At 43.0% G+C, this 26,593-nt stretch overlaps 1 protein-coding gene across 1 annotated transcript in view; it reads left to right on the top strand.

The window, feature by feature from the left end:
• Positions 1-6,013: 6,013 nt before the first annotated feature.
• The window catches only part of CUL1 (cullin 1), a 47,803-nt gene continuing 27,223 nt past the window's right edge, over positions 6,014-26,593 (top strand). The window contains exons 1-6 of the mRNA XM_073678176.1: positions 6,014-6,167; positions 18,630-18,925; positions 23,810-23,984; positions 24,444-24,611; positions 24,756-24,806; positions 25,349-25,439. Of these exons, the coding sequence (XP_073534277.1) occupies positions 18,786-18,925; positions 23,810-23,984; positions 24,444-24,611; positions 24,756-24,806; positions 25,349-25,439 (625 nt within the window). The 5' untranslated portion in view covers positions 6,014-6,167; positions 18,630-18,785. The remainder of the gene's footprint in view (positions 6,168-18,629; positions 18,926-23,809; positions 23,985-24,443; positions 24,612-24,755; positions 24,807-25,348; positions 25,440-26,593) is intronic.

Below are 26,593 nucleotides of genomic sequence, written 5' to 3'. Positions count from 1 at the left end.
GCTGTCTCCTCATCGGAAATTAGATTGATATTATCATTCTCATTTTTGCTGGGGGCCCCTGGGGAGTGGGTGCCCTAGGCAAATGCCTAGTAGTTTGTCTACCCCCTAATGCCAGCCCTGATTACAGGAAATGTTTGGGGTATGCTTTTTTAAAACTGGGAAAACTTCTTTAATTCCATGGTACTGCTCTGTCCTAGCAGCAGAATAATGGGTCTAATGTCAGTGCGGGATCAAACACATGATGGAAGCCAGAGGCATTTAACTTTTAAAGTAGTGTACATGGACAACTGAATTATGGGCCCTAAATGGTGTGAAAACTGTGCGAACTTTCCCAAAAGATGGGAGACTTCCTGGTCATGCTTGGTTCTGTCTCATCGGAATGCAATGTATTTTATACTGGTTCATTGATATTCTGCAGACAGTGCCAGCTCTTCAGTTCATTAATTCAGGCAATCACCGTTGTGTACATAAGCCCTTGCATCAGTGACATTTTTCATCTAGTTGTGTCTGACTGTCATATGCTGTTATGGGGAGCTATATTTGACTTTTATGAGAACACCTTGTATCACTTCTATAAACTGATCCTGTCCATTGAATCTTTTGAAAAGTTACTACTGTTTGTACAGTATGTTCTCCCAGCAACAGTAGTAGGATAAACTCTGAAAGGTGACACAAGGATCTCAGCTGGTTTACTTTAGACATGCTTTTTCAGATATATGGGGCAATAGATGACAGACCCTCACTTGGCAGTTAGAGTTGGGAGCTGCTACAACGTGATCTGAATAATCCATTGCATCCATGCTTTACCAGGGCCATAAATATAACTGGGATAAATGCTTAAAGGGGTTTTCCCATGAACGAAAGTTCATTTGTAATTAATAGATCTTGGAATAATAATAAGTTCCACAATTGAATGTATTTAAATAAAATGTTCCTGTGCTGAGATAATCTTATGAATGTGCCCCTGCTGTGTACTGTGTAATGGCTGTGTCTGACCGTGTATAGAACATACCACATCTCCTGGTCAGGGGAAGAAGCAAAAGACTATACAGACATTACAGCAGGAGATCACAGCTGATTCTTTTTGTGAGGAGAAAGAAAGAAAGAAACTACTGTGATCTCCTGCTGTAATGTCTGTATTTTCTTTCTCCCCTGCCCAGGAGATGTGATATGTTCTGTACACGGTCAGACACAGGCATTGATTTAAATTAACTTTTGTTCGTGGGAAAACCCCTTTAACTCCTTACTGGCCTGGGGCGTATTAGTACGCCCCAGGCCATCACCCCCGGTTCAGTGAGGGCTCCGGCGCTGAGCCTGCACTGAACCGGGCACATGTCAGCTGATTCTTACAGCTGACATGTGCCCACAACAGCCGCGGGTGGAATCGTGATCCACCTGCGGCTGTTAACCAGTTAAATGCCGCTGTCAATCTCTGACAGCGGTATTTAGCCACGCCGTTAGTGCGTCACTTACCCCGCCCATCGGTGACTCCGTCACGTGATCGCGGGTCACTGATGGGTGGGCATGGCAACTCGGGGTCTGCAGCAGACCCCAGTGGTTGTCATGTAAAGATTACTATGAGCGTCACCTAGTGGTCGGTGCTCATAGTACAGGACCATTTCTGCTACATAGAGGTGATTTGCTCATCGCCTCTATATAGCAGAGGCGATCGGACAGTTGCTGCTTCTAGTCTCCTATGGAGACTAAAGAAACAAGCAAAAAGTGTAAAAAAAAAAAAATTAATGAAAAAATATTAAAATTCTTTTAAAAAATATAAAAGTTTAAATCAAACTTTGCCCCATTCAAAATAAAATAATAAAAAATAAACTCCACATCCACATATTTGGTATCGCCACGTTCAGAATCGCCCGATCTATCAATATAACAAAAGAATTAATCTGATCGGTAAACGGCGTAACGAGAAAAAAATTCTAAACGCCAGAATTACTTTTTTTGGTCGCCGCAACATTGCAATAAAATGCAATAACGGGCGATCAAAACATCGGATCTACGTCAGCTCAGCGCGCAAAAAATAAGCCCTCATCCGGCCCCAGATCACAAAAATTGGAGACGCTACGCTTTTTTTTTTTATAGCAAACTTTGGATTTTTTTTCACCACTTAAATAAAAAATAACCTATACATGTTTGGTGTCTACGAATTCGTAATGACCTGGAGAGTAATTATGGCAGACCAGTTTTAGCATCCAGTGAACGTGGAAAGAAAAAAAAAAAAAACAACTGTGGAATTGCATTTTTTTTTTGCAATTTCACCACACTTGGAATTTTTTTCCCGTTTTCCCGTACACGATATGGTAAAACTAGTAATGGCGTTTAAAAGTACAACTCGTCTCGCAAAAAATAAGCCCTCACATGGCCATATTGACCAAAAAATAAAAAGGCTATGGCCCTGGGAAGAAGGGGAGCAAAAAACGGAAAATCCCAAGGTCGTTAAGGGGTTAAATCCCACAAGTGGGCTTTTTTGCCTAAATTTTACTACCTTCATAACTAGCATAGATAGACCACCCCAGGTAAAAATAAACTGCTCTGATCTTTCTACAGAGTCACGTGGTGCAGGAGTGTCCACTTTGTCATCTGTAGAATCCTGTACACAGAGAAGACAGGGCAACAAAAACATACAGAGAAAGATCAGAACAGTTTATTTTTTCTTGGGGCGGTCTCCCCGATGCTGTGGACTCCTCCCCGTCTTCTGCCGTGATCTCTGCCCTACCACCCAAGAGTAATCCAGATCAAAATAATTGTGACCAGCGCTTAATTTTTAAATATTCTTTAATTGGTGGTCCAGGTGTCAATTCCATATTCTCACACTCTGCTCAGTCTGTTGGATAGACCGAGCAGTTTCCTACGTTTATAATGAAAATATATCCGTAAAAATTGGATGCCAATCGGATGTTCCGGGTGGGATCCGTTTTATTTTACACACTCGTATGTGAGTGAGTGACGGGTGAGTCTCATGCTTTTTTTTTTTTTTTCTTCCTCACAGACAGGTGGAACAAGAAAAAAAATCATTAATCTGAACAGCCCCATTGAATAACATGGGTCAGTGTGCTCTCCATGTGATATCCAATTAAAAATCGGACAGCACACATCCAATTTACACGCTTGTCTGCATAAGCCCTAAGACTATGTTCCAAGCATGGGTTTTTTATGCTGTGTATTTTTAAAATAATGCAACTAACCTATTTTACTTAATGGGTGCAGAAAATCTGCAACATCAAAAGCTCATTGTGGGAATGTAGCCTACTTAAAGGGGTATTCCCATCTCCAAGATCCTATCCCAATATGTAGTAGGTGTAATAATATTAGCAAATACCTCCAATTAGAAATGTAGTATAGTATTTTTGATTCGCTATCTCTTACCTCATGTGCAGGCATTGCAGGACCTTAGGTATCCATGGTTACAGCCACTGATAGTCACAGTTAGTTAGCTAGTTGCTAGTGGTCGTAACCATGGATACCTAAGGTCCTGCGATGCCTGCACATGAGGAGAGACACATAGTGAATCAAAAATACTATACTTCATTTCTAATTGGAGGTATTTGCTAATATTATTATTACTACACCTACTACATATTGGGATAGGATCTTTGAGATGGGAATACCCCTTTAAGGCTGGGGTCACATTAGCGTATAGCATCCGATGCAAGAGCATAACATGTGAAATGCTAATGACACTCGGCTCAAACTCTGCTGCGAGCGGGAGCCGATCCTTTCGCCCCCCCTGAGAATCGGATCACAGGTTAGGAGGAGAGATTAATCATTATGATTGAGAACCCGTTTGGTTCGAAACGCGTAAAGTCCGCGTTACATATGGTGCTTTTTTAATGGAACTAATAAAATGGACGTTTTAACTTTACATCTCTTGTGATGGATACGGAGAAGGTGCTGGAGGTTTTATCTACTTCTTACTGTATGGATCTTCCGGTTTCTGAACCGGACCTGGATGGCAGGTATGGATGAGGGCCCACGATCAGGAATATCAGCGTTTTGGACACAACACACCTGCGCTGTGTCCAAAATGTTGCTTTCTACAGTACAAGCACAGTGGATGGGATTTATAGAAACCCCATGCCCCCTGTGCTTGTTTTTGATGTTGCATAAACTGAGCTGCGGTGCGGGTTTATGAGCCGTAGCATGCCAATTTCTGTAGCAGAGACGCTAGTCTCCTCTGCAGATTTTGACCTATTGAATGGCATCACATGCGGTGGATCTGCATGTACTAACAAAACAAGAACGCAGCGTTTTGACAAAAGCCTGCAGTGGCTCTGGATCGTGTGCACATACCCTAAAGGTGCATGTGTTTTGTTTTTTTTACAGCAGATTTTCCGCATCTAATATTCTATGAGCAAGATCTGCACGTAAAACTTATTGACCTGTTACATAGACGCACCGCAGGTCAGTTTATGCTGCATGCTAAAAAGGTGCAGTGGGCAGGAGATTTCTAGAAATCCCACCCAATTTTCTACAACTGTGAGACATTGGTCTGGGGCTCTGCGGATGGTGCTTACAAGCCATTCCAGAAAATTCTGCATTCTACAAAGTCAAATAGCGCCCTAATGGAAGTTCTTTGCCTCATTTTGGCTATAGGCATGCTCAAGAGAAATTGCACAGCAAATTATGGGATCCCTTTTCTCTTATCTTTTGTGAAAAATTTAGGGTGAAAGTAAAGGGCTCGTGCAGAAGTGATGTATTGCTGGAATTGGGGTCTCTGCCCCTGCATTATGCCGTTCTTAGATGGTGTAACAAAAACTGTGTCCATAAATTTGGCAGGTAAAATGGTCCTGTACCCCCCCTCCCCTCCATTCCTGTTCTAGGGCTTCTTGGCTATGTCATGGAGTGCAGTGACCGACCACATGTCGGTGATGTGGGGGCAGACTTCTCTTCTTGCTCTGTCTGGATGGACTTGACTGCTGCAGACGGTCATGGATTGATCACTTCTACAGCGATCACATGTGCATCCAGCTAGAATAGGATAGGAGCTAGAGAAAAAAGCAGCGGACGGGAGTTGGGGATGACAGTTGTCCAGTGTGAAGTTATTCTCACCTATCCATGATCAGTGGGGATCTACCCCATCGCTCTGCAGAACGAAGTGGCAGCAGTGCGCATGCTCGGCCTCCGCTCACTTGCGATGTGACCGCCCAGCGATGCACTTTATCTGCTGCCTCAGAGAATGAATGGAACCAGTGGAGCATGTGCACTGCGGCTCCATTCTACCAGGAATAAAAGCACCCCGTTATGGTGACGGTCCCCGGCAGTTGGACCCCAGTTGATTAGAACTGAGCATGCCCCTAATAAACGGGTCCTATGGGAGCTCGGGATCTCTCCTGATCCGTAGGCTCGGTATGACGTCATTGAGCAGTGTGACGTATGACACGCCCGGCCCCACTAATGGGAAGAGCAGCCAGGGATGCGGGCCTCCACCCCTGCAGCCATGGCTACCAATATGGCCACTGGACGGGGTCTGGCACATCTCGTTGCTCCTCTACCACCAGCCCTGTGGCTACATGACGTCTCCTCGCCGGACATCCCCTTTAATAGCCTCCTTTATCTCTGAACACCTCTGAGCTGCCTTTTATTACTGATGTCTCAGAACAATCCCTTTAAGGCCGGGTTCTGTCACAGTGGAAAAAATAGCGCAGCAAAATGGTAAGGCGAACGGTGCCCCGAGCCTGAGCGCACAGTGCTACACGGGTGAGCCGCGGCCCTGCTCCGTATCAGACGGGAGGCCGGGACACTTGCTCGCTTACTGCGTAGTTTACTAGCCGCACTGCATGTCGGGTATTCCGGAAGTGACTGGCGCTGGGCATTGTTCTGGGCCGCCAGACTGCACGCAGTGCGTGCTGTTTCCATGGTGTCTGCTTGTGTGGCCCGTCTGATTGGCTGCCTTATGACTGTGTGGCCACACCCGCAGCTGTGGCGTCATTTAGCTTCGCAGTTCGCACATAGCCAAACCACGTGTTTTCCGGGTCGTGTGCGTGACGTCATTCTCTGCTCATTGGTTTGCGGCGGAGGAAAGGCGGGGAGTCAGAGCGGAAGTGTAGGAGTCTGTATTGTGGGCTCTGAGTGGCTGGCTGCAGTAGAGGGAGGGACTTCCGGCTGACTGTCCGGGCTCTCCCAGGGGCTTCTCTGCGCCTGCCGCCGAAAGACAGGTGAGGGGTACGGGCAACATGGCGACGTCCGGGGGCGGGAGTGTGCCGCTGTGGTGTCTGGTGCCGTGCTCCGGCTCAGCAGTGTTCTGTGTGACCGGGGCCGGTATGTGGCTGAGGTGCGCAGCCTCTCCTTACCATTGTCAGCGCACATCAGCAGCCTCTCCGGGATGTGTGCTGTGTACGGCATTACATCAGCTGTCACTGTCAGCCAGGGGCGCCCGGGGACGTGCTACATGCCAGTGGGCAGCCCCCCTCCAGGTGCCAGCAGACTGCACTCCTGACACTAAGGCTCGGGGTACCAGCTCCTTGCAGGGGGTTTGGGGGCTGAGATGGAATATGTGGTTAGTCGTGGCCGCCCAATTCCAAGGCTCGGGGACCATCGCTGTGGATTATTGTCACAGGGCATATATTACATATTCATTCTGTCCAGTAACTTCACTTTAGTATGTGGTGTAAAGAGGTGAAGACCCCTGGCTTAGAAATAAATGGGGGCTGTGTAGAGAAATGTTCCTCCAGTGATTGCAGTCTGCTCTGTCCGCCTGTCCTGATGATGGATCTGACACCAGACAGTAAGGTCAGGTGACCATATTACCAGGGTAAGTGCCAGCCTGACCTGACAGCTTCTGGGGATCTGTGACAGTCAGGGTCACTAGATGCTGCTGTAATCTCCTCTGACACTGGTTAGTGGTGTCCAGCCTGCCCAGGGCGCTGTAAGGGTATGTGCACACGGTCAGGAAACACTGTGGATTGGACGCAGCACAGCGTTCCACATTACAAGCAAAGTGGATGGGATTTCAAGAAATCCCATGCCCACTGTGCATCTCCGTGCACCTGCGGATCACCTGCGGACACGGACATGCGGTGCGTCTTTCCAGACCGCAGCATGTCAGTTTCTCTATTCTCCGCAAGAGAAATTAGATCAGTGCAATGTGTATGATGCAGTGAATCTGCATGGTTCAATGAACACATGAGGATTCACCTGCGTGCAGCGCGTCGGGCGCAGCATAAAGTATACTGTGTTCAAAGCGCTGACAGTACGGAGTGATGGGTGGCAGTGACGTAAAGAGGGGTTCTGGAGCGAATTCATTGCATAAGGAAAAGTTTTGTAATGTGGTTTGTGGATCACCTTCTCTCTGCAATATTTCTGCTTGAAATCACTGAATAAAAATAATATACAGTCTGTCCTGCCCATTATATTACAGCACACAATGTAAGTAATAATCTAATACTATGGAGAGTAATGTGTACATATCCCCAATGTAAAATTAGAAATACCTAAAATAAGAGAATTACACAACACTTCATCACGCTAGAGCCCATTGGTAAATGCAAAATCTACTACTGCAATGTCACATCGTAGTGTGACACTGGATTGTGTGCCGTAAAATGTGATCACCATACAACTATGGCAGTGCCGTAACTATAAACTTCGGGGCCCCGGGGCAAAACTTCATAGTGGGGCCCCTCAACATTTCAATCACTAGAGGTTGTGCGGAGCGTGGTGAAGCTGCTACGCATTGTTGTATGCAGCACACAGGCTTCACCACGTTCCGCAAGACCTTTAATAGATTTTGTTGTTTATGATGCAAGTTTTAGAAGTTAAATATTCAGTGAATATGTTTGGAAAATTAATAAGGTGAATTATTCCAAATATTGCACAATTTTCAAATAACTGTTTATGTTTATTAAATAGCAGGGCTTCTCACAGTTTGTCACAGAGATATTTGTGTCTGCTGAGACTGTCTCCTCTCAATGGTGCTGAGAGTTTGTTAGTCAGTGTGCACTGTGCCTGCCTTGCCAACTCTCTGATCTCCAGACTAACATATTGTTACAAATCTTGTGCTATGAGACTCTCCAGGCCAGTGCAGGTTTCCATTCATTGACAGCTGGAAGAGCTCCTGGAAATTATTGAAATTATAGTCTCTCCTGTCCTCCGGGTGAGATTGTCTGACAGGAATATAGGAGCTGGGTATTTTATGAGAAATTAAAGTATTAAAATACAATTTTTTATAATCAGTTTGGGGCCCCTTGGGTGGTTGGGGCCCCGGGGCAGTGCCCCGGTTGTAGTTACGGCCCTGAACTATGGTATTGTGACATCACAGGAGAGAACGGTACTTGAATGTATACAAACCGTGACATTAATGCCAAGAATAGGCTATAAATACAACTGTGACATCACAACTGAGCGCCACCACACAATTTTGTGACATTACAGTATAATAAACAGTAAAATGCACACCCTGTATTGTTATCAGACATAGTATTGTTGTATTATTACCATAGGCTAAAATATCAACCATCCTACAGTACATTGCAGTATTTTCAGGAGTTGCTCTTCTTCACTGACCTCTACAGGTGCCAGGGAATGCGTGGAAATGACAAAATGTTGTATAATCGCCTGCTGTCACTTCATTGGTCCAGCACAGTCTGCTCCGTTACGTCATCAGTCTCCTGTCATTGGACCACTGAAACCTGTGATTGGCTGCAGTGGTCAAATGACTAAAGCAGTGTGTTATCGGATGCTGCTTGTTTGGCATACAGGTAAACATGCATCTGTGTCATGGGACTGTAAACAGGGTCCAGACACGGCCGGTTTCCGTGATGGCTTACAGTGCACTGGCAAATATTGCTGCAAGTTCATGTCAAAATCAGTATTAACTGGCACATCTGGACCCAGGCGAAGACTAAACAGGTACAGGAACTGTAGGGCTGATTGCATTTACTGGATCACTACTTTTAATTGGTTTTGCCATGGCTGAGCCTTAGATTGATTTCTATTACAGCCTCATGAATTAAATTGGACAAACCTTTTTTTTCTGGGACTTAATATTGATGACCTATCCTTAACATAAGTCTTTAAAGGAGTTCTCTGAGAATAGATTAAATAACTAAAGGAAATGTCAGTATAAATAAATTCCCAAGTACATTTAATTAACAAATAATCGTTTTATTTAGAATTAAAATGACTGCCACTTTGTTTCACTGAGATAAATCTGTCCTAGAATGTTAGGACAGGAGCATGTGCAGTAGGAAGCTGTGCCTCCTTCATATGAAGGAAGATGGACTCCACTAATATTACTGGAGATATCAGGGGTGCTGGGTAAGGGGCTGCTCACACTGCTGTGTGCTCTGTGACCTAATACTGGAGATACCAGGGGTGCTGGGGTAAGGGACTGCTCACACTGCTGTGTGCTCTCTGACCTGATTCTGGAGATACCAGGGGTGCTAAGGTAAGAAGAGGTTGCTTACACTGCTGTGCCCTGTCTTTCTGAATAACAATATAAGTATCTCCAGGTCCAAGCAGTGGAGCTTCCTGATGCTAAGGCTATGTGCATACGATGCAGAAATGCTCAGGATTTTTTCCTGAGCGTTTCTGCATCTCCCTGGCAGAAAAAAACGCATGCGGATTGTACATGCGTTTTCCTGCCAGGGACATGCGGATGTGAAGTGGTCCCACTGACATTTCTGCATGCGGGTTGACAAGCGCTTCCCAAGCAATTAGCATCACTTGGAAAGTGCTTGTGACAACTAGGTCACACTATATAAATCCATGCAAACAGCATGGATTTATATAGTGTGACCCGAGAGAGTGGTAAAAATAAAAAAGTAAATGTATACTTACCCTCCGATGGCCCCCGGTGTCCCGCTCACTCCGTTCTCCCTTGCCGGCAACAATGAATTGAAAGACCTGCCGACGTCAGCGGCACGTGACCCGTCACATGACTCTGACGGCAGCGCAGGTCCTTCAACTCACTGCAAAGTGTCGGGAACCAAGCAGGAGCGGTGCGCAGGCCGACAGAAGGTAAGTATACATTTATTTTTTATTTTATTCTTGTTTTTACAGCTTTTTTATGGTACCTGGGTGTGGAGGAGAGTCTCATCCATCCGCACATTAGAACGCACCAATAACGCAAGTACAAAATGCAGTCTTGCGGTATTGGCGCGTTCTAATGCAAGTCAATGGCGGCGAAAACACCACGTTTCCGCAAAATTAATGGACATGCTGCGGATTTTTGAGCGCAGCATAAACGCTGCGGAAAAATCCGCAGCATGGGCACAGCACATGCGGATTTCCATTGGGGAACATTGCTGCCCTTCTACCATGCGTTTTTAATGCGTTTCCGCAGCTGCGGAAACGCATCGCATTAAAAGCGCATCGTGTGCACACAGCCTTATTCTCACAGGCATCTCTCCTGACATTCCAGGACATGTTTCTCTCAGTGTAACAATTTGACGGCCATTTTAATTCTATACGGATTACCTCCCTAGGCAAAACAATTGTGATTTGCGAATTGTATTTAGGAATTTATTTATGATTAGTCCTGAGCGCAAGTGCTCGTTACTCAATTTTGCTTAGGGTGCTCGTGTATGTACAGAGTATTGCGGCTGCGGGGACATGAGCACCTGCATGTTTTGTGGATGTTAGACAGTCACTAAGCATGCAGGGATTGCCTATGTTTATCAGGCAATCCCCGCATGCTTTGTGGCTGTCTATGAGCTGCGAAACATGCAGTCGCGGGGACTCTATCATGTCATTAGAGCTCCTGTGGTACTTGTATACTCGAGCACCCTCTGCAAACTTGATTAACGAGCACTTGCGCTCATCACAAATAATGACATTACCTTGTTTTGTTTTGTTTTTCTATTCCCGGAGTACCCCTTTAAGGGAATCTGTAAGCATTTTTTCTTATGCAGGATAAAGTAGGGGCAGATACAATGATTCCATCTGTGTTTTGCAGTTTCAATAAAATTGGTGTTTTATCAGCAGGAGATCATCACTGCAGGACTAGCTGCCTCGTGCCTGCTAGTCCAACCAGCCCACGGCACTGATTGGCAGCTTTCTGTCAGTATACAATATACACAGAAAGCTGCCAATCAGCAGTGTGGGTGGGGTTATACACAGCTCAGCGTTCAGAGAACTGCTACATCTACAGCAGATTATATCACAACTGCTGCACCCAGGAAACTGAGTGACCCATCGCTAGAATCGGGGTCTCTTCCCTTACATCATGCTACTCTCAGATTACATGGCAAACCCTGCTGACAGATTCCCTTTAAATATCTGATGATTGTGGGGGTGTGGGGGAGGCTCCCATCCACATTCATTGATAGTCACGGATACCCCCTGTAAGCAGTTTGCCTATATATTTGACAGTGGAGGGGATCTAAAACTGCTGTCTGATTCTTCAAGTAATGGGAAAATGTTAAAACCTGCTAGTGATGAAAGGTGAAGCAAAATAAGGTCTAGAAGAGAAGTCCTGATGCAGGAGAAATAAACATCTGTTGCAACATCGATCATCTGACTGATTGCAGGCTGGTAACTGATACTTGTCTGTGGTAGATGGCGCAGTACCCTACATGTCTACATTGTATTCATTCTATCACATTGTCTGGCCCAGTACTGTGCCCTACTGCAGCTGAAGTTACAGATGACAGCTTTTTACAGGGTGCAGATAAGTTTCTCTTGCTTATTTTCAGCATCAACCACTATAGACAGATTGTCATCCGTCCATGTGTCCTTGGAGCCCACGTTTCCTCATGCACATACATGGGAGCAGTACCCGGTACTGTTCACTGCAGTAAAGCTCCAGGTAAACTTTAGTAGATCGCCCATACTTCTTCAACATTTTCAGATGTAAACTGTAATTGCTTTGAATGCTGTCCGTTCAATAGCCAACGCGTAACGTGCCAGTGTCCTGTTCTAGAGGGACTCGCTGCGCATTGAACTGTTACCTCTGCACATCTGCTGTTAGATTGCCCAGGCTTCTTGGTCACCCCTATAATTGTGAAAAGAATATAGGATAAAGCAAATCCACAATCAGAAATAAAGAATGTAAATCTAAATTGGTGTAAAAAATGCACCCAATACTCATTGTGGGAACTTGGCCTTAGGGGATTTTCCCACAGTTGACGTTCATCGCCCACCTCATCACTGGAACGGGAGTCCAGATTCACCGTTCCTCCTCTTTGAGGTTGTGTGTGAATGGAGTTGCCTGCTCACACACCCATGCTCTGCTGCTTTTATTACATTTGGGAATGACAGCAGCAAAGCATGATGCTCGCCTATCTGTTAGTTACCCTATATTTTGCTTGGAAAGGACAGCACTCCTTTTCTCTCCTAAGGAATATCCACCACTGTGGGTCCTGCATATTTTCTAATTTTGCACTTTGAAGCACGGAGGCACTCTTCTGCTCATTTGAATTAGAGAGTAATGTGGATCTTTTGATTCTCATGTGCATTATTCCCCCCTAACCAGTACATAATCTCCTGATAACCTCTTGAAACCGAGAAAAGAAACGCGTCGGGAGGATTTTTGGGCTATTTAATTTGAGGGGCATACTTGGGTACTGCCCTTGTCAGGGCGGGAGCGCTTAAAGGGAGGATAGACCCCAACAGTGGCTCCTGCATATCCAGATGAATTTGTCCAAGATGGTCTCCTTTACAGATGAATTGGGTGAGAGCTACACCTTTTTCCACTCTTGTTTGCACTATGACACTTTTTACTGTTTGTCCTATTAGGCTGTGGTACTCTTCTGCTAAACTAACTTCATTCTAAATAAGTCTGATCATCGTGTGGACTAGGAGAGTCTATACCTAGCAAACTAGTACTTGTAGGTCCAATTCACGCTCAGTGGGGTTCTTATTAAAACCCACTTGTTGACCTAAATTTTGGTTTTGAATATATTTTTAATATTGTATCCGGGGCTATTGCAATTTTTTTAGCCTATGATAATTAAGTTATATTTTAATGAATCTTTCAATGCTATAACATATACTACTCGGAAAGCTAGAACCTGCAGTAATCAAGCAGGTGATTGAGCTATCTTGCCTATCTGTTAGTCCCATAGACAATCATACCGGCCTTGTGACGTAAAGGAGCCATGGGTATTGGGACCCTCGTTCTAGTGATCAGTGGAGGTCTTGTGATTTCAGGCATTGCCAAAAACTAGTTATCATGGCAATTAATACATCCTTATGCAGCCACTGTTGTTGTATCCACTCTCGGGGCATTACTGCACTATGGTTGGTGGGTGCAGTATTCACACTGGTCACTTGTCCTACATGTATCCTGATAAGACAATATTTCTATTCATTATTAGTTGTCATTTATTATTTTACTTAGGTATGTATTTTCGCTGTGTGAGTATTCATGTTCATTTCTGATGTATTCTTTTCCTACTCTGTGCGGTGTGTGCACCCTCTGGAGTAATCGGGGCAGAGGCCAGGTTATTTATTTCAGGGTCGTATGTATTATTGGTTTTAATTGTTCTGATCTACATACATTTTCATACTTCACTATTAATGGTTGTGTTTTTATTGTTTTTGACTGGCGGATGTGGCCTCTGATTTGTAGCACATGGTATTGAATCTCTGTTGCCCACAACATAAGAATACCCCTATTCAGCTATAACTACCCCATGACTGTGCTTGCAAAAATAGTTGGAGACTTATACTAATTAGCTGCGTGGATAATGTACATTCATTCTTAATTACTGTGCTTATACCACACAGACCAGCTTCATGGAAGGAAGCCCTGCTTTCCTTACCGTTTGTAACCGAGGACTTGATTCATTATGTTTTGTCATTATTCTTAACCAGAGAAAATGAATACTGTACAAGTCTGATTAAAAATCTGTAAAAATGTTATTGACCCGGCACTTCAGTGAATATAAATAGATATTTTTAGGAAGAACTGTTGGCCATCTTGACATATTATTCACTATAATGTGCTATTCTGGGACATTTAATATGCAGATTGACTGCTCTTCTTATAACCTTGCTCTTTCCCCCGGCGCTGGCTTTTTCCCACGTGTCAGTGTACTGTGGCTTGACCATCTGAGAACATGCAGATTTCAATTTATACTTAAGTTTAAAGGAGAAGTAGCAGAACTGTGCATTGCGCCATTCCTCTAAGAAAGGCTGCTCCAGAAGAATACAAGCATTTCCTAGAAGTGACAGATCAGGGGAGCTGGCAGCTTTTTCTGCTTCCCAGGTTGTGAGGACATCTAGCGAGTTGTCTCCCAATCTCTCCTTGCTTTGATGTGCTGTGGATGAGCTGCCACAAGCTGAGAATTATGATGAGGTACATGACGTTACGGGTTTCTATTTTCGTGAATTGCATTCCTCTTTGTAGGTGTGTGGTGTAAAAGTTTCCCAGGGCAGGGCAGAGGCCGTGCTTCCTAGTCTCATGGCCTATTTTATGAGGTGTAACTTAATTTTGGTTCTTTTTTAGCCACGACTACATCATCCATTTATTATGAAGGCACAGTGACTGTGTATGTAGCTGAGGTATAAGCTGCCTTTGCCTGGTGGATTGGTGGCTTGGTTATTAGGCGATGAGTGTGATCATGACAGGCCTAGAGCTGTTCTTGATGCATTCCCTTGATCACCATTCCAGTAGGTAAGTACAGATTTGTTATTTTATACCGCACACCATGACCATTAATTGTCCAGCAGTGGATGACATATATTTTAAGCCCTTCACCCCCAGCCTGTTTTCACTTTCCTGACCAGGGCAAATTTTCCAATTCTGACCAGTGTCCCTCTATGTGGTAATAACTCTCAAACGCTTCGGCATATCCCAGTGATTCTTAGATTTTTTTTTTTTCTTTTTTTTGTCACACATTGTAATTTATGGTAGTTGTAAATTTAGGTCAATATTTATTTGTGAAAATATTAGAAATTTGTTGAAAATTTCACAATTTTCTAACATAATTTTTATTCCCTTTAAAGTTAACCTGTCACGTTCTAGCTACTATCTACACTGCCCCCATAGCGGCGTTAGTGATACAATGTGCATCACTAACAAGCTTCTTTCATTAAAATCGGTGGTAGTATAATGATTTTATAACCTTATATATACTTTGTCCTACCTGCTCGTATTCAGTCAGGGGCGGGCGCAGCATTCAGTCACTGTTGGCACTGCCCATGTATTTTAATATTGTTCCCGGCAAGCACTATTATTGTGGGGTGCATTTGCACATGTCCGGCCACTGGTACCGTGCCTGCGCAGTGAGGCTGAGTGATTACTAGCTTCACTGCGCACTCGCTATGTTCCCACGCGTGCGCAGTGAAGCTGCGAACTACACGGCCTCCCTACTCCTGCTCGGGAATGTAGCGCATGCGCAGTGGAGCTGGTAATCCCACAACCACACTGCGCACGCGCGGGACCAGCAGGCGGACATGTGCAAATGCGCCCCACAATATCAGCCCTTGCCGGGAGCAATATTAAAATACATGGGCAGTGACTGAATGTGAGAATCACCCCTATGACTGAACGAGCAGGTAGGACAAAGTATATTAAAGGTTATAAAATCATTATAGCTGCACCAATTTTAATGAAAAAAGCTTGTTAGTGATGCACATTGCATCACTAATAACACTATGGGGGCAGTGTAGATAGTAGCTGGGACAATGTGACAGATTCCCTTTAAACCAGAGTTGTATCACAAAATAGATATATAACATTTCCCACATGTCTACTTTCACATCAGCATCATTTTTGAAACTTAACTTTTTTTTGTTGTTAGAAGGTTAAAAGTTGATAAGCAATTTCTAATTTTTCCAACAAGATTTACAAAACCATTTATATTTTTAGGGACCACATCACATTTGAAGTGACTTTGAGGGACCTATGTAAAAGAAAATACCCAAAAGTGACACCATTCTAAAAACTGCACCCCTCAAAGTTCTCAAAACCACATTCAGGAAGTTTATTAACACTTTAGGTTCTTCACAGGAGTGAAAGCAATGTGAAAGGAAAAATGGAAATAACTTAATTTTTACACACAATTGTTGATTTAGCATCAAATTTTTAATTTTCAGAAGGGTAACAGGAGAAAATACACCAAAATTTGCTGTGCGAATTGTCCTCAGTACGCCGATACCCTATATATGGTGGAAAACTACAGTTTGGGCACACGCAGGGCTTGGAAGGGAAGGTGTGACATTTGACTTTTAAAGTGCCAAATTGGCTGGAATAGCTAGCGGACACCATGTCACGATTGGAGAACCCCTGATGTGCCTAAACAGTGGAATTCTCACCCTCCCCACCCACAAGTGACCCTATTTTGGAAACTAGACCCCTCAAAGAATGCATATAGAGATGTGGTGAGCAGTTTGAACCCACAGTTGCTTCACAGAAATGTATAACGTTGAGCTGTGAAAATAAGACCTTTTTCCCTCAAATGTTGCTTTAGCCCCAAATTTTTAATTTTCACAGGGGTTGCATGAGAAAATGGACCTCAAAATTTGTTGTGCAATTTCTCCTGAGTATGCAGATAACCCATGTGTAGTGGGAAACTACTGTTTTGGCCCGCGGCAGGTTTCGGAAGGGAAGGAGCACTTTTGAGAGTAGACTTTGATAGAATGGTCTGTGGGCGCCATGTTGCTTTTGCAGAGCCCCTGATGTGACTAAACAGTGGAAACCCACTACAAATGACCCCATTTTGGAAACTACATGAAAGGAATTTATCTAAAGGTGTGGTGAGCACCTTGAACCCGCAGATGCTTCACAGAATTTTATAACGTTGAACTGTGAAAAAATACAATTTTCCCTCAAAAATGTTTCTTTAGCCCCTAATTTTTCATTTTCATAAGGGGAAACATGAGAAAATAAATGGTGCAATTTCTCCTGTGTACGTCAATACCAAAACGGCACCACAATTTATTACACAATTTCTGCTGAACTTGGTAATACCCCATATGTGGCTGTATAGCACTGCTTAGCCACACAGCGAGACGCTGGAGGGACAGAGCGCTATTTGACTCTTGGACCACAGATTTTCCTAGAATAGTTTGTGGTTCCATATACAGTGCCCCTAAGTTCCAGAACAGCAGAATCCTCTTTTAAGTGACCCCATCTTTAAAATTGTACCCCTCTGGGAATTTATCTACAGGTGTAGTGACTATTTTGACTCAATGGGTGTTTTCCAGAAACAAACCGCAATAGATGTTGCTGAGTGACAATTGCTAATCTGTCATTGTAGTTCCCATACATTGTGCCCAGCTCATGCTTCTGGAGACGTGCACCCTGTAAATTAGGCAGGCTCTCATTGCTACAGGACTGACAAAGATGTGGATGCTAAATGTGGTTTTAGGCACACTGTGGGGCTCGTACATTTGTACTTGGGAGTGCAGAGTTCGCTGGATTTCTTTTGGGGGGCAAGGAGCCATTTCGCTTTTCCAGAGCCTTTGTGTCATCATTAGTAACATGGAAGCCCCCTATATTTCCGATAACAACAGATGACGGACCTGAGTGAGGACTTTCTTTTTTTCGTGGATTGAGTTGAAGCTTTTATTAGGAGCATTTTACATAACATTTGGGATCACATTTATCCTGCGCTCTACACTGAGCACTTACATCGTAGTCTCCATCTAAATCTCCGAGTGACGTGATTCAGATGAAGCTCCTAATGGATCCATTCACTATAATGAGGCAGCAGAATTACTCTGGATCTGTCTGGCCTCTGCTTGGCGGTATCCTTCTCTTCAGAGGTGCACAAACCTGTGTCCGACTGCACTTTTATACACTCCTAAAAAGACGGACACCGCCAGACGTGTCCACTGGGGCCTAAATCTGCCTCATTATAGGGAATCTTCCGCCGAGGGTTCTATTTGAATCACTTATTTCAGAGATTTACACGGAAACCCCGGTGTAAGCGCTCAGTGCAGAGTGTAGGATAAATGTGAGCGGTGGATGTCGTGAATGGATTAAATCTGTTTGCTGTTTTACACCATTGTAAGCTGCTAGTAAGGAAAAAAAATTCTGGGAGTAGGTAACCCTTTAAATGGTCCTGTACTCCCCAGAATACTTGTGTGTAATCGCATTGATGTTTGAGTTGTCGTGCTGATTAGACATTTACAGGTGACAATTGAAATCAATAATACTTAACTTTACATGCAACATGTTTTCCATTCTTGGGGAACTTCTATAGGTATTCCATATTCATTGTAATGAGACAGCTGTTGATTGGTTTGGGGAGCCCATATCCAGGTTACTACAGAGTACTGATCGGAAACTTGGCTCAAAACCAGTGAAATCAACTAGTTAGCAAATTTCCTGTAAATGTAGCGAAGGTGCCGTGGCAGCACGGTGACTCGGTGGTTATCACTGCAGCCTTGCAGCGCTGGGGTCCTGGGCTCAAATCTCACCAAGGACAACATCTGCAAGGAGTTTGTGTGTTCTCCCCGTGTTTGCATGGGTTTCCTCCGGGTTCTCCGGTTTCCTCCCACACTCCAAAGATATACTGATAGGGAATCTAGATTGTGAGTACCAATGGGGACAGTGCCCACATTGTCTGTAAAGCGCTGTGGAATTAATGGCACTATATAAGAAAGATTAATAAATAAAAAAAAAATTAACTAATAGGAAAGCCGTGTGTATGTGTGTGTTTGTATATATATGTATAGGTGCTGTACCTTCTCCAAGTGCCTAACCTTTCTTTCATTGTAATTTTCAGGTTTTCTGACACAAACCAATTGTCACCCCAAGGTATCTCCTGAATAGTTTGGAATGTGCCATCATCTTATGGAGGATTAATTAGTTCACTTAAAGAAGTTTTTGCACTTAAAGACTTTAAACTGGGCACGAGAGACACAAAATAGGAAAAGAGAAAATGTCATCTAACAGAAGCCAAAATCCTCATGGACTTAAACAGATTGGCTTGGACCAGATCTGGGATGACCTGCGGGCCGGGATCCAACAAGTTTACACTCGACAGAGTATGGCAAAATCTAGATACATGGAACTGTACACGTATCCTTAACCTGAATTTATCGTTCGTGGGTTTGTTTTGTTTTTTGAAGATGTTGGCGGTCACATTTTTATACAGACTTGTAAATGATGCTGCTCTCTAAGTAATTTTATTTCAAAAGAAAATATTGATGCTAAAAAAGTCATATGGTAAGGTGACCTCGCTTGAAAAGGCTTCATTGTATAATTATGTACAGCGAAGTGTGAGATGATCCGGTGTGCACATGTGTATGGGAGCTGTTCTTTGCTTATAATTGAGTCTTTTTTTTTTTTGCTGATTCTTTAGGGTATGTTCACACATTGTGTTTTTGCCACCACAATTAGTATTTTACAGTACCAGCAAAGTGCATGTGACTTCTGAAATCTCATGCACATGCTGCTTATTTTTTCCTTTCAGATTTGAAGCAGTTTCACATCTACAGCATGACAATTCTTTCTGCGTTTTTCACCCATTCAAATGAAAGGGGGTAAAAAAGACTCCGCCAAAACTCCATATGCAGCAGATTTTTCTGGTGCACATTATTGGAAGGTTCTAATTAGTAGACCCGAGAGTATCCATTTTTAATAGCTCTCCCGATAGAACGGCTTAGTAAATGCTTGTATTCCAAATGACATAATTCTGAAGCTTTTTTTTCTTATTTAATTGTGCTGATCTTTTGTAATTTTTTCTAGATGCTTATGAATAAATTGACAGCTGGGTGTTAATATCTTCCCCTGTGACGGGGCATGTTCTACTTCTGACATGGGCAGCACTGGTTGGACAGCAGCTGTCCGTTTGCTGGTACCCCGACAGGCAGCAGACCCCCAGCTACCAGTTGATTCATAGAGTATAATGGCACCGCACCGATCACGGTAACAGCTGTAGTTTTGTGCTACAATAATTTACTGATACAGATATGTCAGGAAACCTGTAAAAAATAAGAGGTTGTAAAGAGGTCTTGTGTAATAACTTATGGATAGGATTGTTCTTTTTACAAAATCACCCGTCTCGTTCAGTGCCACTTTCCAGTTCAATACTTTTTCTCTGAACTATGAAATCCATAAAATAGCTTTGTCACTTCATCCTTGCACATTCATGTTGAAGATTGTTACCATGCTTGGCTCGGTCATTTTAACCTTGACCTCCTGTATAAACTACTTAACACCATGCTGCAGATGTCATGCAATTAAAGCAACACTACAGCATTTGTTTTTTTATTCTACCACTGGATTGGAGCTTTAAATGTAATTCCCCTGTCTGATACTCACCTGCCGCTGCCTTCATCCTTTTCCAGCCTCGGTCTCTGTCGAAAAGTGACCTGCTCGCAGCTCCAGTGTTTCATGGAGCGCGCCGGACGTCACTTCACAATAAATCTGAGAGACGCGTTCTGGCTCTCATAGAGTTACATTGAGCTCTTGTGACGGAACTTATAACCAGGCAGAAGTTATGGGCACAAGACGGTGCCGTGGGATCGCAGCGGCGTCAGTAAAAGGTGAAGGTGAGTATTAAGAACGGAGGCAGGGGCTTACGTTTTAAAGCTCCACTCCAGAGCTAAATAAAAGACACTGCATTGGTGCTTTTAATGTCTCTTGGGATGCCAATAAAAGATTATTGATAGGTAGATGGCCATCTTCCAGCTAGTATGAGAGCATACACAGGTCTGTGTGGTTTACATTTTTTTTTCCTAGAGGGACAATGTGGGTCAAATCATCATCCAGGTGTGTCATGTCATACAACTGCATTAGAAAATGGTGTTGCTTAAAGAAGCACTCCTCCCATCAAAGTTTCTATCCTCTTAATATATTGCAGTCATCATATTATACAGCACTGTGTACTTACAATTGCTCATTTTGGCTTTCTACCCAGCTAATTCTTCTCTTATCCATTAGGTCTATAACATCACATGATTAATAACTGACTATCTGAATCCTTCTAAGCTCCGTAGAAACAGGAGGTCAGGTTTCCCTGTACCGTGTGAAATGAGATTTTTAGAAATCTGTTCTTTTGCTGCTACTGTAGAAGGCTAAATTTCTTTTCTGCATAAAAAAATCACATAAAAACCAAAAACAACCCTTGTGAACAAGCCCTTACACAGTTAGAAAATTATTTGTCATGTGACACATCCTCTCCTTTGCCACCTAGTCTGAGAGCAGCATAATGCAGAGAAAGAGACCCTGATTCTAGCGATATGCTGCTTGCTGTAGTTTTGATATCACTGTTTTATTAGCAGGAGATTATCACTAGAGGACTAGTAAACCTGCTGCCATTTAGTCCTACATATTCATGAGCTCTGTATAACCTCGTCCCCACCACTGATTGGCAGCTTTCCGTCTACGCACAGTTTACACATTATGCAACACGGCAACTTTGGCTTCAAAATATGTCGCACGACAAAGGCTTTCTTGGTGCCACTGCAGGTTCGACTTCTGACCCCCATTCACTTGTGTTGCGCTGCGAGCCTTCGTCATGTGACAGCTCTCACTGCCAGTCGCCATGTAGGCCTACCCTAAGGCTGTCAGTCAGTGGTGTGAGCGGGGTTACACAAAGCTCAGCATTCAGAGGACTTGGAGATCTGCAGCAGAGAAAACTGATGTTATCAAAAGTACAGCAGGCATCTCCGTAAGTGACACATCATGGAATTGGGGTCTCTGCCCTTAAATCATACTGTTCTCAGATGGGGAAGCAAAAATCTGGCGACAGATTCCCTGTAAGCATTCCTGTTTGCTTTTGAAATGAATAGGTTGAGAAAACCTTTAGAACTTTGCTGTAAAATCCAGAATATGAGTAGATGGCCTGTACAGCGCTCTCGACCCAAACATGGCTGCTGATAGAAAGGACTAGGACCATGATCTTCTATCAGCGGCCTGTATTAAAATAAAACACCACTCACTTCACTGCGCTTGTGCTAATGTCTTCTGACTGGGGTTATTCCATGGAGCTGGCTGATGGACAGGTCTGGTTATGCACAGAGACAGTCACTGACCAAATCTAGATTTATGTGAATGTAACCTAAATTAAAAATGAAGAGGAGTTGAGAAATGCTTAAGTCTTTCTCTTTTGAAGGTGTGTTTGCTGTCAGTGAATGAGGCAGCAGATCCATACAGATCCAGCCATGGTATAGTGGCTGGACGTGTTCTCTGTTCCCGGTCAGTGGTTGTGGTGTCACCAGTCACACACTGTTGCGTGGACAGGGCACGGATGGGTGTGGTTGGAGGGTTGTACTGTTTGACTTGACGTAGATTTCCACATCAGGTAGTTGTTAAAATGCTTACATGCTGCTTCATGTCCTTACTGTGCCGCCTGCCTCTCCTGTTCATACGGCAGCCATAGAGCTTGTGCACCACCTGCCTGGTGTATCAGGAGACCGTTCTGTTTATACAAAATACAGGTTGTGAATGGCACAGTTATTGGTAGAAAGTGTAAATCCACCATTTATGTCTTGTATAATAACTGTACAGGGCTGTGGAGTCGGTAAGCCAAACCAAAATAACACTGACTCCGACTCCCTCATACATGGCTCATGTGTAAGTGATAAATTTACTGTAGCACAGATTCATCTCAGCTAAAAGTCTAGACCCTTAGATCAGGAATAGGACAGACATTTATAGGACATTTCATAACTTTCCCAAATTCTTATGAAAAAATATTCCCACAAACTGCATTGAACTACTGTACCCAATTTATTATATATTGTTGGAGTTGGTCCATTTTCTTCTGACTCCACAGCCCTGAAATGTAAGACGCACCTCTTGCCCTGGGTTTTAACTTCTTTCACCTCAAGTGATCAGCTGTTTTAGTGATGCAAGCTGCATAATGCTATTATTAATTTTTTTTCTTTATATTTTTTTCCATCTGCTTAAAATGGAATGTTCTTCATTATTTTTTTTCTGCCCGTTCCTTTTTACAATTTAGTGACTCGGTAGTAAAAAAAAAAAAAATAACATTTCCTCTTACGTGCTGTCTGTAAATAAAATGTAGAGCACCTGTATGCCACCCATGTGGTGGTGTTTTGTTTTTTTACAGATTTATGCACTTGAAAGGATGAGTTCTTACAAAACACACCAGGCTAGGACGTGTCTCCCTTTTAATTTTTTTTTTCCGTGAACATCAGTCAGAAAAATAAGAGATGTAAGCAGCACTATAGAATATTGTCTGTGTGCTGAACCTGGGTAGGAATAAAGCCTTCCATTGGTACTGTTATATTCCAGCCTTATCATTTAATAAAGTGACTCCCCATTGTGTCTGAGGTGGGTTGTGAGCAGGGAATCTCCACATATCATACTTGTGCCTTACAGCAATGGTTGGCATATAGACAGGGGTTTTCTTTATGAATCTGCCCCTTAGTATTGTACTGCTCATCTAACATGTGTTATCAGCATACAGTATAGACTCCAGTGTAACAGAGGAACTTGTATTTTGGAGATATTGGCCACAAGCTGATACCACGTGTACCATATCATGACAGCGAATACTATGGAGCATGATGCCTGGCTGAGCATTGCTTACCCTGGCAGACTCGCGTATTTGTATGGGATTGCAGAAGCTGGACCTCAGGCAATCAGTAGCTCGTCCTGGTGGCCACATTTTTTCAAGGGAGTTGTGATTGATGATGAGACACTTTAAATGAACCTGACCCCTTATTCCCCTGTGAAATAAATATTTGTCGTTTACAACTTTTTTAGCAAATATTAGCGGTTTGAATGAAAATTTGGCCATCGGCATAGAGTGCCAAGTTTTTTTGTTCTCCAAAACAGGCGAAATTTCCTGTTGTATCTTCCAGTAATGCCAGCACTACATTTAACATACCTGTTATTCTTCTGAAAATACAGTATCCTTTATGTAATTTTTTTTGCCTTGTCAATACAAGATTGTTTTTGCTTTATCTATTCCTTAACCTCTGCTGTCAGACATGTATATAACTACTGTACCAGTGTACACCAGTCTAACCAGGCACGTGGTGCTGGAGTACCACCATCAAAATCCAAAAAAGGCCAGACCCCAGGAGGAGCCCAGTTTGTGGGACTTGAACTTTACAAAAGGCTAAAAGAGTTTTTGAAAAGTTATTTGACAAACCTCTTAAAGGTAAGCGCTAACATGTTACATTCAATATTCCCACATGTAAAAACTACAAATGTTTATATTTTTTAGTAGGTAAAGTCATAGGTGCCAATTCAGCAAGTCTGGCGTAACACAAGCTCGCGCTATGCCAGGCTTGACAGAGTACATGGCGCCAAATTAATTACGAGATGTAATGAATTTGGTGACTACTAGGTGGCATGTGCTGTGCCAGAAACGTTACTCCAGTACCATTTTTGTAATAGAAAACCCTGGCAGATTTGATGGGGGCAACACCACGTCCTGCCCTGGCTCCTCCACTGCTCCGTTCAATTCGGTGCAGCGGATCATGCCAAAAGTTGAACATTTTTGCAGAACTCCGCATTGTGCAAATATTTTGTGACTTTTCAAAGCTTTTCTGCAATTTTTATAAATCGACCCCCAGTGTGTACTGACCTGTACATTCTTTCCTGCCTTTCTTTTCAGGATGGTGAAGATTTAATGGATGAGAGTGTTCTGAAGTTTTACACACAGCAATGGGAAGATTATCGGTTTTCTAGCAAAGTTTTGAATGGGATCTGTGCATATCTCAACCGGCATTGGGTTCGACGTGAATGCGATGAAGGACGTAAAGGAATATATGAAATTTACTCGGTAAGAGTGTGAGTTTGTAAATATTGTTTTACAGAAAACCCAGTTTCCCGTGTAGTATACTGAATGCATCTACTGTCAGTACAGCACTGGCTCTTCATTGGTACTAGTAGTATCTGATTTTATTTTTAATTTTTTACCCCTCAGCTTGCCTTGGTCACCTGGAGAGATTGCCTCTTCCGGCCCTTGAATAAACAGGTAACTACAGTATGCTTTTTTTTGTTTGTTTTTAATTAATGCTTTAATAAATTGTTTACATTCTTTGTGCACCATTGAGCATTAGGGTTTTTTATGGAAATGTTTAATTTTAAAACTTAGGGCGGTTGTCCATTTCTCAGACAACTCATTCTCTATCATTGTTGCCCTCTGATGCATTGTTATGTTTGGTACAAGATAGCAGACGATCGCAGCTTCAAGTCCCCTAAGGTGACTACTAAATACTGGGAAAAAAATAATAAATATGAAAAAAAATACAAGTTCAACTTAACGTGTGTGTGTGTGTGTGTGTATATATATATCATTATTTCATGTATGGCTGGTAACCTTGATGACGAGCTGTATACTACAGAATTAAAAATCCCTCTGTTTTTGAGAACAGGATTTTTTAATAAAGGATACATTGCGACATTGCTTGTTTTTACAAGCACTTTAGCAATTTTAGCCTCTTAATAAGAGAAGGCAACCCCTTATAATGAACAGTCAAATATGTCTTCTGATAATAAAGTTGTGTTTGAATTTAGGTGACAAATGCAGTACTGAAACTAATTGAAAAGGAGCGGAATGGAGAAACTATCAACACCCGGCTCATAAGTGGAGTTGTACAGTCTTATGGTAAGTGCATTCTTGAGGGTTATTCACAGAACAGATTTGTTGCACTTTTCTACTGACAAACTTAATTCACAGTGCAATTCCCTAGCTATCTCTTCAAAAACAGGAACTGATGGAAAGCAGGAATATAATTTTACTAGAATCAAATTATAGCTTTAAAATTTTGGTTGACTTGTGTCATTTGAGTTTTAAAAAGGGGTCATTAAGTTTTGGGAAGAGTTGAGAGTCACATTTATGGAGCCATGTACTGTTTGTTCTTGACTATACATTGCACTTTTTAGCAAGAAAAAAATCTTGCTTAAAAGTGTGTGCATCTTTTTTTCTGGAGGCAGCTCAGTGTGATCGAGGATAACGCTGACTCCGCAAACGTCCCAAGCACTCCTCCTGCTGACACTGATCAATCTGATCGGTGCAGGGCAGGAGAGGAAGCTACAAGGACCTGCACTGATGCAGCACGTCCTGACTAGCTGGAAGACCTCTCAGATCATGTGATCAGTCACCTGCCTGCAGGAACTTCAGCCCGTGGTAATATACAGTGTGTAGGTATGTTATGATGATGTAGCTGAGCAGAGTGTTTTGTAGTGGAACTTTATGGGGTGTTTTGATGTAGCAGGGCTGTGTGTGTATGTAACAGAGCAGAGTATGCATGTACGGTGCACTGTAGAGTGTGAAGTGTGTGCTGTGAAGAGATAGATAGATATAGATATATATCTATATCTATATATATCTATATCTATCTAATATAGTACAGACCAAAAGTTTGGACACACCTTCTCATATAAAGATTTTTCTGTATTTTCATGACTTTGAAAAATGTACATTCACACTGAAGGCATCAAAACTATGAATTAACACATGTGGAATTATATACTTAACAAAAAAAGTGTGAAACAACTGAAAATATGTCTTATATTCTAAGTTCTTCAAAGTAGCCATCTTTTGCTTTGATGACTGCTTTGCACACTCTTGGCATTCTCTTGATGAGCTTCAAGAGGTAGTCACCGGAAATGGTCTTCCAACAATCTTGAAGGAGTACCCAGAGATGCTTAGCACTTGTTGGCCCTTGTGCCTTCACTCTGCGGTCCAGCTCACCCCAAAACATCTCGATTGGGTTCAGGTCTGGTGACTGTGGAGGCCAGGTCATCTGGCGTAGCCCC

Source organism: Phyllobates terribilis, unplaced genomic scaffold, assembly GCF_046119375.1.
Source record: "Phyllobates terribilis strain yellow unplaced genomic scaffold, ASM4611937v1 Scaffold_4__5_contigs__length_816908805, whole genome shotgun sequence".
NCBI classification, from domain to species: domain Eukaryota; kingdom Metazoa; phylum Chordata; class Amphibia; order Anura; family Dendrobatidae; genus Phyllobates; species Phyllobates terribilis.
The sequence above is the reverse complement of the archived record's forward strand: the minus strand, read 5'-3'. Positions and strand labels throughout refer to the sequence as shown.